At 42.0% G+C, this 15,045-nt stretch overlaps 1 protein-coding gene across 1 annotated transcript in view; it reads left to right on the top strand.

Moving 5' to 3' along the window:
* The window catches only part of xirp2a (xin actin binding repeat containing 2a), a 53,617-nt gene that overhangs the window by 26,106 nt on the left and 12,466 nt on the right, over positions 1-15,045 (top strand). The window contains 3 exon segments of the mRNA XM_054623834.1: positions 7,569-7,726; positions 12,181-12,318; positions 13,673-13,759. Of these exon segments, the coding sequence (XP_054479809.1) occupies positions 7,569-7,726; positions 12,181-12,318; positions 13,673-13,759 (383 nt within the window).

A 15,045-nucleotide genomic window follows, 5' to 3' on the forward strand; every position in this document is an offset into this window, starting at 1 on the left:
TTTAACATTGAAAGCTTCTGTTGAGGTTTTTGAATGAAGCTTAAGATTTATGTTAATACAGATGCAAACCTTACTTTGTGTGTGCAGCGAAAGAGCAAACAATTTTTTGACCACAGTGGAAATGTTTTTTGAAAGGCTCAACGCCAACAGATATGGATTGAAGCAGAATATTATATATCTACTTGTCCGCTGCAGAGGCGATTGTCATTTTGATTTAGTTCTGAAGGCTGTAACTAACACTGTCTTTTAAATCAAGAATAAGTTACTCTGAAAAGCGAACTGAACTTAATATAATCAATGTTGCTGGACCAGTAGATCAACACAAGTTATTGTTAGCTAGCTTTATCTGGCAAACTTTAGACACACAACATTCCTCTCAAGAGGACTTGTTTGTTTTTCTGCTGTAGTTACATTCATAGTACTCAAATTATTGTCTTTTTGCTGTCAAGTCATTTGCTTGCATATCCTTATCATAAAATACAGCTACAGTAGAGCGGTGAAAGGAAATGGGGAGAGAGAGAGACATGCAACAAAAGGCCCCAGCTGACCTCAAACCAAAAGATTGCAACGACATTGTTGTGGTTTTAAATTCCGAGGTTACCAGGACCATTGCTCTCCTAAAAGCAACAAAAGTCTTAGGAATCGATTTGCCATTGTCTTACAGTTTCTACTTGTGGCCGCTGTTCAGCAAAATTGACATAGTCTCACTTTAAAGGAATAGTTTGGCATTTTGTGAATCACGTGTGGTTACAGGGGGAAATCCACCTGCGGGTTGCTCACCCAACCATCTAAGGGGAAGTCCCCTTTTGTGAAAGATTGTTTCCTGCTTTGTATTTTTTCCCTTATCTCTCCTTGTTCTCCTTTTTAAAGTTTAAATGTCATTTAGTTAATGTTTCAAAAGTAGCCTTCGTGAATGCCTTAATGACCGTAGCCACATAAGGCCAAACAGATAACCTTGATTTGACACGTCTCCCAAAGTCCACATTGGCCTAGAACTGACAGAAATACCGTATTAGCCTGAATATAAGACCACCCATATAATAAGAAACTCCAACAGCTGTTTTTTTGGAATATGGCTTTTGAAGATGAGGAACAACTTATAAGACGATGAGTTGCTTCCATCAAAGCTTAACACAGATTTCATAATTCTTGTCTAAGTAGCGCATTCAAACTTGCTAGCTCAGCATTGATTAGGGTACAAACACCCATAACGCAATGCTCTCTAACCCTGAAGAACTAAAACATTAAATTGATTGGGATTAGTAACATATTGACATTGTGTTCCCATAGACAAGAGTACTAGATGAAATACCCCTTGACTCATTAGCATTGATTAGCACATCCCTATCTGACCCAGATACCGATCAGACTCACTGTTGTATAACATGGAACGCTAAATCTCTTTTATTGGCATTATACTCTAACAAATTAAAGATATTAATGGCGTTCAGCACTTTATGTTCTGAAAGTTATTTCAGTCTGAAACTCACTTTAATTTGAACTCACTCTGTGACTTCAGTTGGGATATTCTAAGGCCCCTTCATTAGGTATGCTGCCGGAGTATGTTTATTTTCCACATTAGGAACAGGAAATCCATGTGCAATTTCAGCGGGATTATCAGCAGAGTGCAGCTTCTCCACAAGCCTGATAACCACGCTGTCTCCAAGTCGATGAGCAGGGTGGGCTGCCGAGAACGCCTCGTGTTTTCATATATGAGGTCAGCTGACAGTCGTGAGCACAGCAAATAATATGGAGAGAATAGACGTAGATGGTTCCCGTAGGGTTGTATGAGCTGGATTTTTGCTTGTATTGTCAGAAAAGGATGGAGGTTGGAAAAGATAATAAGGTCACTGGTTTAAAAGACGACCTTTTGCCATTGCTTTTGGGCATCGTTTGTCCAAGGAGGAAGAAAGGAAATAACAGTGCGATCTCCCTCTCATCTTCAAACTGATTACCTGTGCTTTAACCGTTAAAGGTTTCTTGCTCAATCCTCTTGGGCCTCTCGGGCAGTGCACTGAATCGCATCGGTTGCGGTGCCTCACCGTCCGTCTGAGGAGATGTCTTTGAAAAAAAAGGTTCAAAGACGTCTCGTTGTAAGGCATACGGTGTACAAGATGGGTTTTTAAAGGGAGCAAAGGTTCCACCTAGAAGGGTACACTCAACTCCGCTTGGCAGAATGTATTAAATCATTCACCACATTGGAAGACAGTTCAGCAGCTTTTACAGGCAATATTTTTAACTGGAAAGGGGCATCCTGAGCATGTATCTCAGGCCTATAACAGCAGATTTTAGTCTATTGAATGTAGTTTTGGACTTATGTCGCCCATTTCTGCCAGTTAAATAATAAAAACAAATGTTAGGCTTTTGAGTAGAAGAAAACTGTTTTCAAATAAAAGATTCACCATCTCAAAATAATAACCGATTATCTCAACATAATAAGAAACTTTCTACTTGGAAAAATGTTTGCTGTCATAATTTAGAGATTTAAAACAGTATTTCAAGATTTAAGTCATTTTTTTCTCATTATTTAAAAAATTAAGTCTTTATTTTGAAGGTACTAAGTCATATGTTTGCTAAGTCATTATTATGAGATAACTAAGTCGTTTTTTGAGAAAGGTTCTTGTTATTTTGCAATATGGTTTTACATTGAGTTATACGTGGAAACTATGTCTTTGTGGACGTGACTTCCTGTAAAGCCAACTTGTTGTTTTTCACATCTCCTGTGTACTGATTAAACAAGTGATATGTTGTATTTTGTGACCTTTAGAGTTGCTGTTTGTTGTGTGTTTGAAACAACAGACTTTGCTTCCAGTCTTTATGCTAAGCTAGGCTAAACAGAATCTGAGTTTCATAGCTTTTGCCAACATATCATCATAGGATATATACAGCACAATTATAAGCCACCTGCCACCTCACTGTCCCAGTGTCTGTCTGCAGTCCTATGAGTGTGTGTGTGTGTGTGTGTGTGTGTGTGTGTGTGTGTGTGTGTGTGTGTGTGTGTGTGTGTGTGTGTGTGTGTGTGTGTGTGTGTGTGTGTGTGTGTGTGTGTTGCCTATTAAGCAAAGTGTGTGACACCTATCTCCACTGTGTCCTGAATCATGAAATGCCATGATATTTACCATGCTAACGAGCAGTGATGCCAAATGCCAAATGTCTCCCTGCTCTCCTTGTGCGTAAATGAAGGACCTCGCGGTGTGGGACGTCCGCGTCCATAAGACTGCCGTGACATAAGGCTGAGGGCATGTCGGGTACCTCGATACTCAATTCTAAAAAAAGCCACATCCGCCTTCCCTCTCCCTCACCCCCCCTCCCTAAGTCACTCCTATTTTTTTTAACTAAGGGGGACTTCTAAAATAAAATCAGCTGTCACTGGGCGCCTGGGCCTCACTGAGTTGTTGAGCACACTGCTGGAGCTGGTCTCCAAGCCTCGCTGTCCGTCTCTGACAGGGATTTGCTTTCTGTGTTTGCCGACTTTTTCATTATCTGCTGATCCAAGTTTTTTTTTTTTTTTTTTTCCTATTGGATTCTATTGTTGTTTGAAGTACATAGCAGCCTACCCAGTTAAATAAGGTAAGTTATCTATGCAGACTATCAGTATTTCAAGGCTGACTCTTCTATCAACATGAGCCCCACTGTCAGCACGGCTCTATCCAGGGGGGGGCTTCCACTGAAGCACAAGTGGAAGGAGACAAATTGGAAATGGTAGATGACATTTTAGCTGATAATGAATCAGGTTTGATGTGCCTCCGGCTGCGAAAACATCTTTGGTGAAAGTGGGAAATAAGATGAAGTGGGGGGCAGTTTTTGTTGGTACATCAGACGCAGAGGATTTTGTGCACCGTCATAAAACATGCATGGGCCCTTCCTGTTTCCTTCCACCCGACATAACCGGCAGCAATCCGATCCGGAATATTCTTAAAGCATTGCAAATTGGAGACAAAGTGCTTAGCCTAGCATAAGGAAGCACCCAAGGGCGATTCCGGCTTCCATATAAAGAAGTTATTTTGATAGATTCGACAGATCAATTATTGTGCCTGTTTTGCTTTTTGTGTAGAAGAAATCGCACGCCACGGCTGACATTTCAATTAGTGTAGCTCGATTCTGGCTCTCCTCTCAAAAACCTCGCCAGCCAAAAAGCTGAATGGAAAAATGAGGTTGCTTAAGGGTGTTGTTGTGAGGAGAGGGCAGAAGAGAGGGTGACACCTCTGTGATTAGGGTCCGGCCTCTGCTTGACACTGATCTATGGGTCTTGATCCGGCTTTCAGCAACGAAGCCTTTCCCTTTGCTCAGTTAAGCTCTGAAATTACTCCTCTGTTTTTTTTCTCTCTCTTTCCCGGGACACATTGTCCCCTGTTGTCTCTCGGCCCTCACGCCCCGTGCCGCCCATCACCTCCTCGCTTCCAGCCGGCGGTGCAGCACCTTACCCCCCGATCGCTTTAACACAGGCCAGAAGGGCCGTGACAGGAAGGTATATAGCCCCTCCGGCCAGGCTCAGTATAGCCGCTGAGTCGTGCACAACCGTCCGCAGCAGCCCATCCCCCGTTGTCTTTTCCCGGCCTCTCTCTCACTTCCATTACCCCCCAACCAGGTGCCATCACTTGTGTCATCGCCGTGGTATTAAAGAGATAAAAAGCTAATACTCTGAGAGGTAGAAAATAATAGTGAGTGTGGAGGTACATGTGCCTTCAGGCACTTCAATGGCCTGTCCATGAACAGCAATAATGAAAAAAGTTATTTTCTGATATCCATACCACACTGTAAACAGACTTGGCCTTCATTATATTGGGGCATCTTGAGCAAGGAAAAAGCTTTATTAATGCTAATTAAACATCCGTTGGTGCCAGTACTAATTAGTGGCAGTGAAGAGAGATGGTGAATTCCAAATCTTAGAGAATATCTTATCTCATGACAAGTTCTTTCAATTTTGCCTCTACTTTGTTTCCTCCCTTTTTTAATTCTCTCCCTCACACACACACACACACACACACACACACACACACACACACACACACACACTCCACAAATCTCCCTGGAACATGACGCTGCAGACAGAGCCGGGTTATAAAAAGGCCGAGTTTTATTTCTTTCTCCGGTAAGCTACCCCCCCCCCCCCCCTTCCTCTCCCCTCCCCTGGTTAGCTCACCTCCATGCTATGGGAGCTTTGCATACGACATTCCCTTCTCAAAGCCAGAGATATCCAGAGCGCTGTTGTCATTGCTCTCAGTCATCAGAAGCCTCACGTCTCTGCCTCTCTGACAGCTCCAAACCGTGACTTGGGACATTTTGTCTCGGGTGATAAACGAGGGCCTTATCCTTGTGCTTCTGTCATCAGGCCGGTATTAGGTGGCACGTCAGCCTCAGGTGTCGCATTTCTGACCCATATTTATAGGATGTTGCCCTTGTTTATTTTCAGACGATGCCGTCTTGGGCAGCCTATTTTCTGACGGGTTATCAGTTTCACTAACATGCCGGACGTAGCACAAAGCTAAAATTGGTGGGATGAGGAGAGCGTGCTCTCAGTCTTTTCTGAATTAAGGTCCCAGCAGTAAATGGCACAACAAAATGTGTCTGTGCCTTATTACAAAATATGTGTTTATAGGAGCTTGGAGACTTATGCTGCGTTCCAGACAACTCACAACTAGAACATTTCTGACCACCTACTAGTAAAATCACAATGCAACGCCACTCAAAGTCTGAGTTTTTACTTGTAAATTTCATCTTCTTCAAGAAGAAGCAGTTGTCTAATGATACTCAGCAATGGAAGCGCAGACAGTAAAAATGTTAAATGTTCAAACAAAAATTTAACATAAAGCACATTTTGTCTGTGATAACAACAAATAATACATATTGTCATATAGTAAAACTTTTTCTGCATGTAAATATGTCGCCATGTTATAAAGTAGCTGGTTGCATTTTTGGGGAAAACACCCGAAAAAATGTGGAGGTGCTGCCCTGCTGAGAATTCAGTTTAGTCAACACATGCCAAAGAAAAATCACTTTGTCACTGTCAGCCAAGTATTTTTTTGGTGTACACTTGGGGTTGTGCACCTGGAACCTTTGAAGGTCAGAAGTTGGAATTATCAACTGGAAAAATTCCGACCTCTGAGTTGTCTACGACGTGACATTTATGACTTCTTTTCAGGGCTAGATGGTAAACAACCGTAGCTGGTTATCTAACCGCTCACGCATTATCCATTATTATTTCTCTATTTCCTCTGCTCTTACTCTATTTAGCCTTCCTGATATTTTGTTCTCTGGATTGTACAACATTTAATTCAATAAAGAGTTATTGAAGTGGGAAAAAAAGCTCTAATAAGTAACTAACTGACAGTTGATACAATCGTAAGCTAGCTGGCTAATGGGACATAAATTTCGCACAGTTTATCCAGAAGACATTTTAGTAGCATTAACTGCTGTCTGATAATTTATTCCTCTTTTGTGGAGTTGCCACTACGACAGCAGGTTAAATCAGATGAATCATCACGGCTTATAAGCTGCAAAAGGTTCCTCCTTTTTGGACTCTCTCTCTGCTCCCTAAGGGTGAAAGTTAACTACAACTCCCATGGTGCATTTTTGGCAAAAAAGCATCCGATCACCAAAACATAAACCGATATGATTTGTTCATAATCAGGGAGAGTCCTGTTTTTGTAAATATATTTTAAATTGGAATAGAGCATGGGGAAACACTTCCAGAGCCGGCAGCTCCTCCTAGTACACAACTTTATTGGTTGGTGGCGCAAAGAAATCAAACCTGACTTCTACATTGAGATGACATGGCTTACAGGAGAGGGCTATATCAAGCCATTGTAGTCATACAAGTAGGCTTAGAGAAGCATTAAGACAGTATGAACAGTATGTACTACACCACTAAGCACTGAATCTGCTACTAATCTCTTTCTTACCACAGCAACAAGAAGGGCTTCACTCGATCCATATGCATTTTACGAAGCAGCTGCTGTCAAACTTTTGAAGTAGAACTCACACTGAACCTCCACTCTGAGCTCTGGTTATACTACTACACTTACATGTGGAGAAAATATGCAATAATGTAGCGGGAGCCCACAACAAGGAGGAGGCCTTTCAAGATGTCAAAAGGTTACAGCGTAAGCACATAATGAGAGAGAATTATTTCTGTTTGGGGTCTTCTATCATCCCACGGCGTTTCAGCCCGGAGAGGGAGGGAGAGAGAGAGAGAGAACATACCAAAAGTCAAAAGGTCCGGTGTGGGCGGATGCTGCGCCTTAATGGAGACTTCTATGTTTCCTAATGATACTTTGTAGCACAGAGAAGTCAAATGTAAAATCTGTGGTTTTCTCTAATTGGCTATCCGCAGGGATGTGCCGCGCAATACGAAGTATCGTACTGTCGTGCTTTGTGATTGATGAGTATTCAACTTTGGTTTCGTGTTTTGTTATAGATTGTTTGCCTCTGGCCACATTTAGTTAAAACATCCCCAGTAAAAGTTTTAATATTTTAGATGCATTTCGTGTATCCATGTGTTTATCTCCTTTTATGTTCACTGTGATATTTGAGTAAGATTTTCCTTTTTTTATTTTATTTTTTTGTAGCTGCAGGCAGCGAAGGTAGATCCACGCCTGGACGTCCAGAGGACAAGGCCCCGGGTGCCGAGGACCAGGAGGGAGAGCCGGTGTCGGTGAAGGAGCGACTGGCGATGTATCAGGCCGCTGTGTCCAAAAAGGAAACGGGCAGTTCCTCCTCTGCCGCGGTAAGTCGATACTTCCACAAAGGGCGTAAGGAGAGATGGCAGTGGGGAAATGCAGGCAGTCACAGACATGTTGGGATTTAATTATTGCACTGAAAACGTGGCATCGCTGATGTTTATGACCATTTGATTCTCACCAAAGTAGAAATCTGCGGTCACAGAAGGCTGTCCCACTTGTAGGCTACTTAGTTGAAAAGGACAAGGGGGCCACAGGGCATCTGGTGGGATGGAAGCACTATTTGTCAAAGTGTCATAAGGCACAGTACTGGATGGGAAAACCAATCCTCTAGAGTGTGAATGGGTGCCAGGGGGGAGTCACAGTCATTTCATATAGGGCTGCTGTTTCAGCAGGATATATCATTCATTTCTCAACATCAAGTTAGACAATGTAAGCCTATTTTTAAATAAATATGTTATTTGAAAGTAGAATAAGCCTTTTCATTGCCTCTCTAAGCTCTAGGCTTAAATGTTCCAATATTTCACAAAAAAACAAAGATTAGGGAAATGTCGAGAAAACGAATATGAGTTAGTGAAGCAGAACTTTTTTTTTTTTTTTTTTTTTTTTTACCCCTAGGTTGGGGAACCACTGGAATAAACTACCTAATGGTATATGCACAGATTCATCAGTATTAAACGGTAGTCCATTATTATTATTCCTCATATATTCAAATCTGAAAACATTCACATTCTGGTAGAAGAACCAATGTTTTAGCACCAAAATGATTTTTTTCCAAAGCCCTTCTAAAAACGTTTACCCGAGACCCTATAGACAGTGTAAGTGTTTCATACAGTAACGTAGATGGTGGTCGGCACGCTCCCAGTCTGAAGAAGCAGACCTTTCCAACACTGGAACTGTTATATTGCTCTCTTCAAAGCCACAAGACTTCATTGACAAAAGCAGTAATTTTACCTTGCAACAAACACGTAGGTTATTCATCATAAATCCATCCATCCATCCATCGTAACCGCTTATCCAGTTAAGGGCCGCGGGGGTGCTGGAGCCGATCCCAGCTGTCAATGGGCGAAGGCAGGGTACACCCTGGACAGGTCGCCAGCCTATCACAGGGCAGACATATATAGACAGACAACCATTCACACTCACATTCACACCTACGGGCAATTTCAGAGTCATCAATTAACCTAAGCTGCATGTCTTTGGACTGTGGGAGGAAGCCGGAGAACCCGGAGAGAACCCACACTGACACGGGGAGAACATGCAAACTCCACACAGAAGGTTGTCTAGCCCGGGAATTGAACCCGGGCCCCTCTTGCTGTGAAGCGACAGTGCTAACCACTACACCACCGTGCAGCCCTCATCATAAATCATTATCTCAAAACGTATTATTTGTGTCATAATGGGAAACTGTTGCCATTGCTTAGGCTTAACAAGTATGTATGCACTGGCAACATAGAGGCAAGGAGAGCTACACACACACACCCACACACACACACACGTTTTATTATAACATGGCATCAATCACCATGTCAGAGTTGTTTTAACTGCGTCTGTAGTGAGAGAAGAAAAAAATTCAGCCTTCATTCAGTGGGCCTTCACCCTTAAATGAAATACAAAAAACCCGCCTGAATATCCCTGAGTCATTGGTCATTACCAAGAACAAAAAGTTCTCTGCAGCTTTGAAGAGCCTGCATGCACTTTATGAACCCAGTGATTTAACTGTGTGAGCAGTTGGTCAGCCAAGGCCACTGCAGTGAGTCAGCTCAGTATCTAAAACAAAGCCCTCCCTACTGTTCTCTGCTGCCGCTCTGCAGCTACCGCACATGACGGCTTGTTCCTTATTTACTGATGGACCACATGGAGGTTTTGTGCAGGTAAAAAAAAAATGTAGTGTTTGGTGTCATGTGATGTGCATTTTATGTGTATTTGTAGTTTTTGATCAATCATCACAGCTTTAGAGCCAGATGCGGCGATCCATACCTCGCTTCCAATCTTCAAATCTGTTGGTCCGTCAGGTGATAAATAATCAATATCCAGCATGTCAATCATGAAGCCACACTGTGGTGTGTTTACAGAGGGCGACCTGCCACCTCCTGGGGGTCTCTGCACATGACGAGACAAAAGGGCTGCATTCTGTGGTTTACAGTCATTTTATAAAACAAGTGGTGATTAAAGAAATGGATTTAAATCTAAATCCAAAATCTTAAGATAAAAGATTCAAAAACTTAGTGAGACTAGTAACAGTTTTCCCCCTGCTATGCGCCGTAATTAGATTTTATGAGTGAGTGCATTAACTGTCAGCTGGTCACAGGTCTGCATGGTAACAAGCCACTCAGGGCCAAGTTTCACAGCCGTTTCAGCTCAGATGAGAGCTGTTGTTAACAGAAAGAGTGCTTTTCTAGCCGCGCTCGCATCAAGTGGGGCATAATTATGCTTCAAATAACAACCATCAGACAAGCTCAATAAACCCTCTATATATTTTATGTGTATTAATACCAATAGTTAAGAATATTACACTTTGCCGGTGTGACAGCCACCCCATCCTTCCTGCCTTCTGACAGCTGAATGTGGATGTGTGTGTGGATGTGTGTGTGTGTGTGTGTGTGTGTGTGTGTGTGTGTGTGTGTGTGTGTGTGTGTGTGTGTGTGTGTGTGTGTGTGTGTGGTGTGGAGGGGGGTGGGGGTCTTGTTTTTCCCCTATACCTTTGCAGCTGTTGTCTGCATGTCCACACACAAGTGACGCGTTGTTTAAAGATAGCAGGAATCTTGATGGACAGCATTCAGTCTGTCCAGTCTATCATCCAGCAGCTCTGTCTCCTCACCCCCGGGAATCTTTTCATTTCCTTTGAACACAGGTTTATTTTAAAAAGACACCATGCATGTAATGAGTGGAAACTGTACGTTTACTGTGAATACGAAAGTTTATTTCGAAAAGGAATGTGCATACTGAAATTTATTCTAAAAGACACTATGCATGTAATGAGCAGAAACTGTATGTTCCTGTGAACACAGAAGTTTCTTTTGAAAAGATGCTATGCATGTAATGAGCAGAAACTGGATGTTCCCGTGAACACAGAAGTTTCTTTTGAAAATATTCTATGCATGTAATGAGCAGAAATTGTATGTTTTCCTTTGAATCTAAAAGTTGAATTTGAAAGTACAACATATGCATGAAAGTAGCGGAAACTGTACGTTTGTTGTGAATAAAGAAGTTTATTTTGAAAAGACATTATGCTTTTAGGGAGCAGAATGTGACATGCTGTCCCTGACACATCCAAAGCTGTCACAAGAGGGGTACCTTGAGCGCTACTGACCAAGCGACTCTGTTACTGGTTGGGTGTGAGAATATTTTGTACTAATATCTGCACAAAAACCTACACTCCTTATTTGCAATAATAAATACTGGTTGGCTTCCCTTTGAACCTCTCTGATGAATGCCCTCTCAGTGGACATTAAGCCTATGACATGTCATTTGAAATAAGAAAGGTTGATTTTATGTTTCATCAATGCAGCTATTGTACCCAGAAGTAGTCAAATATTGATAACACGGTGCCCTGCCATAAAATGTTGCTGACCTGAACTCCTGTGCAATAACTTTCAAACTGCACTCTCCCCTTTATTTGCATTAAAAAGGGAGGGCAGTGGGTGCATGTGTTCAACATCAACACACACACACACACACACACACATACATATATCAGAGGGCTTCACGTATATATTGCATTTTCCCAGAGGCTATATGCAGAGTCCTTCATATAAATGTTTTATTAAGAAAAGTAATTGACAATTTCCAAAAGGAGATTATTGCCTCAAATCGTCAGTGTGCATTCTTGGCCAGATCTGGTAGTGTGAGGGCCGCATCCTCCATACTGATGAGGTGTAGAAAGTCTCCTCTCTGCAAAGAAGACAGGCTTTTGTACTTAATTCCATGTGCAGCTCAATAAAGGTATTGAAAAGCTTTTTTTGTTGAACTGACTATTCTGAAAGATTGAATTGTTTAGTGATGTTTCACTCTCTGTTTCAGGTTTCATCTGGGAAAAGTAAATCCATCAAAATTGGATGTCTGCCATTTTTGCCATTTGTGAAATATCTGCCAGAAAAAACAATTTAGTTTAGGTTTTATTTCTTCTCAGTTTACTATTACATGTAACTTTCTTGTCTGTCAGTATTATAACGGGTACATTAAATACTTCCTAGAGGATCATAAAGGAACCATCTTACTCAGTGTTTTACAATCACAGCATTCATGTCACGTTTAAAAGAACACCAACGGCGCTAAAGCCTCTAAAATCATTAGCATAATGCCTTTGCATTCACTTTCATATTGGCATAATCTAACGTATAGCATATTCACAATCAATGAGAACAGAGAACGGTTCACCTCGGGTCAATTCTGATCTCCTGAATCTCACATAAAGAAGGGTTTACAGTGTGTTTAATCTATAGCACGTTGCCGATTGATCACCGGGTGTATTTCACGCCATCTGTTCTCTGCTTGATAGGTGATGAATGAGTCGGAGGCCTGCTCGCTGCCCGGCGGCCTGGCCAGCGTGAAGAAACAGTTCGAGAGCCAGGAGTTTGCCTCTTCGTCCTCGCAGTCCAGCGTCGCCCAGTTCCACTTCGAGCAGAGATCGGTCCAGGTGAGAATGGATTCATGGCCACTACTGACACCCTACTGCTGAAGGCCCAGGCTGTATTGCTGGGCCTGCTGTAGGGAAGTGAGGCACAGTAGAACCAGAACCAGGACTGGACGTAATAGACTGTCGGACCCTGCTGCAGTAAAAAATTAGTGGTTTTCTAAAATCTGGTGCTCAGAAGCGCTACCGCCTTTGTCCACAGGGGCCGCCAAAATCAACACAAAATGAAAGTTCCATGTTGTACCTTTTTTCAAGAAAACCTTCTTAGAAGTGACGTACTAATAACATCAGGTATTGAACATGCAACTTGTTCAATTATTCGAGATGAGCAGAGACAGTAGATGAAATTGACTTTTTTTTAATCCCTCTATTTAAAGTCAACACAACTTGGTAGACCGAGCACTGCTTTTGCCTGCTGCTCACCTGCTCTGCGTAAAGGGAGAAACGTATAAATGCCACTAGGTGATTTACATTCTAGCGTTTGCTCTTTATTGGGGGGAAAAAAACACTATGGCTGCGAGGCGTTTCTCGTAGGTCAAATCAAAGAGGGCACCTTCAACTTTGCTCGAAATATTTGCCTCTGTCATCGCGCGCGTGCGTGAGGGAAATGCTTGAACGCGTTAGCAGCCTGTGACGGGGGGGAATTGGTGGGTGGCAGGGCCGGATCCCCGTCAATTCCGCCCCTCGGTACATTCTCCCCCATCTGCTCATTCAGGCGGGGAGGCAGAGTGGAGGCAGAGTGGATTCATCGAGCGCACACGGACCTCGCTGAATGTTACATTTTACAGAGGGCTCCGAGAGGAGAAGTGTGCATTTGATCGAGTTACTGCCTCTGTGCCACAACAGCCAAAACCACTCTCCGCTCAAGTTTCCCTCACAGGTGTGATATCCGAGCTCCGGTTTTACAAAACCGGTCGTACATCGGGGGGGGGGGGGGGGGGGGGGGTGTTATTATTTTGACATAAGTGGTTTCAGAAGTACAGAGCACACCCACCCTCCATGTATCTTTCATGTTAACAGCAGTGAATACAAGCTCAAATATTACATTTCCCTTTCATCGCTTTCAAATTGCATGAATCTCACAGGAGGAAAGTGGCTCGTGCAGTTTTGTTCTGTTTTTGTAATCTATTGCTTTCCTACTCCAACACTGAAATCCTCAAGTGGAATTTAAACTTCCGTAATAAGAAACCATTTGTTGCCAGCCACAGAGGCGATCATTATTTATTTTCTTGCAGCTCACAGATATTAGTTGATAGAACTGTGGCGTGTGTGTCTGTCTTTGTGTTTATGGCCATTTGTGCCATGTATTGTGGATTTCAGGAGGATTTCACGTCCCCCATCTCTCTGTGTTTGACAGGAGACGTCTAGCTCCTCAGAGGTGACGGTGAGAAGCAGTGTCAGAGAGGTCGTCCCCACCACAACCCTCCTTCACAATCAACAAGAGGTACTTGCTGTTGGCACAACAAGGGTGTCAGGAATATATTCGACAAGAGAAGCTCTAATTTCTCCTCTTCTGAAAATGTTTATTGGGCGGAATTAATGAAGCACAATTTCCAAATAATAGAAGTTAAAAAACAGCCAAAAGAAAGAAAAAAAATTCACCATGAGGAAAAAAGAAACTGCCTGTTGAGCCAATCTTTCTGTTCAGCTCCATAGCAGTTTCCTAGCTGATCTGGTATCTTTGGAGAAATTCAGCAGCAGTATCATAAACCTCAATTGGGTTAAGTGTGTCCATTTACTTCAAGGAACTTTATTATTTTGCTCGATCCATTAAAGAAAGGCAGACATTTTTAAAGTTAAACCTCTTCAAGTGTTAGCTCAAAGTTTAATATAGGTTTAGAGTAAAAACTAAAAAGATGTTTACAGACGTTTAAATTAAATCTTTCTTTAGCTTTTCTTTCTTAAATCTAAAATCATTGTTGGTGCGAGACTCAATATAACATTTTCTATAGAATCTTTTTCACTCCAGCAAAGCTCCAGCCTTATACCATCCAGGAGATACAGTGCACATGTATTTTAGTTGCCCCTCTATGTTCATTTCCTGGCAAAAAGATTATGGAGAATATCAGCATCAGTCCAGGGCCATTAGTAGCCATTGACTCATGTTTATGCCTATTGGACGTTACATAATATATCAAAGATGTGAGTGCCTAATATTTGAAACCACTGCTAAGAGGGTCACACTTTGACATTGGAACGTGAGTGAACCTCCAAGCTATCAAGAACGGCTTAACATCCCACCACAAACGGCTTCATACGAGCGAATAAACAATAAATTGGACACATTTCTGACACATTGCAGCAAAAATGAAACCAACGGCAGAGTCTAGCTTAAAATATGTTAGAGCCAAGAACATGTAGTCACAGTCGTGTGGTTCAGACAGGCGGCATTTGTTCTAGTTAAGAGGGAGTGTGTATATACAGATATTTTCCCATATACATTTGTTGTAACATTTTTTGAATTGATTTTGTTTTGTTTTGTGTGTTATTTAATTTACTGGTATCACTTTTATATTCTGTTGCCCTAAACACACATGAGTACAGAACACTGGATCTGCACTGTGAGGGTGAATTTGGTATTTTATGTCTCCATTGTTTTTTTAATACTTTGTTTTTAAATATACACTGACTATCTTGTAAGCTGCTATCATATGTACTGTACATGTTACTTTATTTGTTATGGTTCAGGTTGTTGTAGTCGTTTTTCTTAGGGATAAAGAAGCATGATTG

This window comes from Anoplopoma fimbria, chromosome 22, assembly GCF_027596085.1.
Source record: "Anoplopoma fimbria isolate UVic2021 breed Golden Eagle Sablefish chromosome 22, Afim_UVic_2022, whole genome shotgun sequence".
Lineage (NCBI taxonomy): Eukaryota > Metazoa > Chordata > Actinopteri > Perciformes > Anoplopomatidae > Anoplopoma > Anoplopoma fimbria.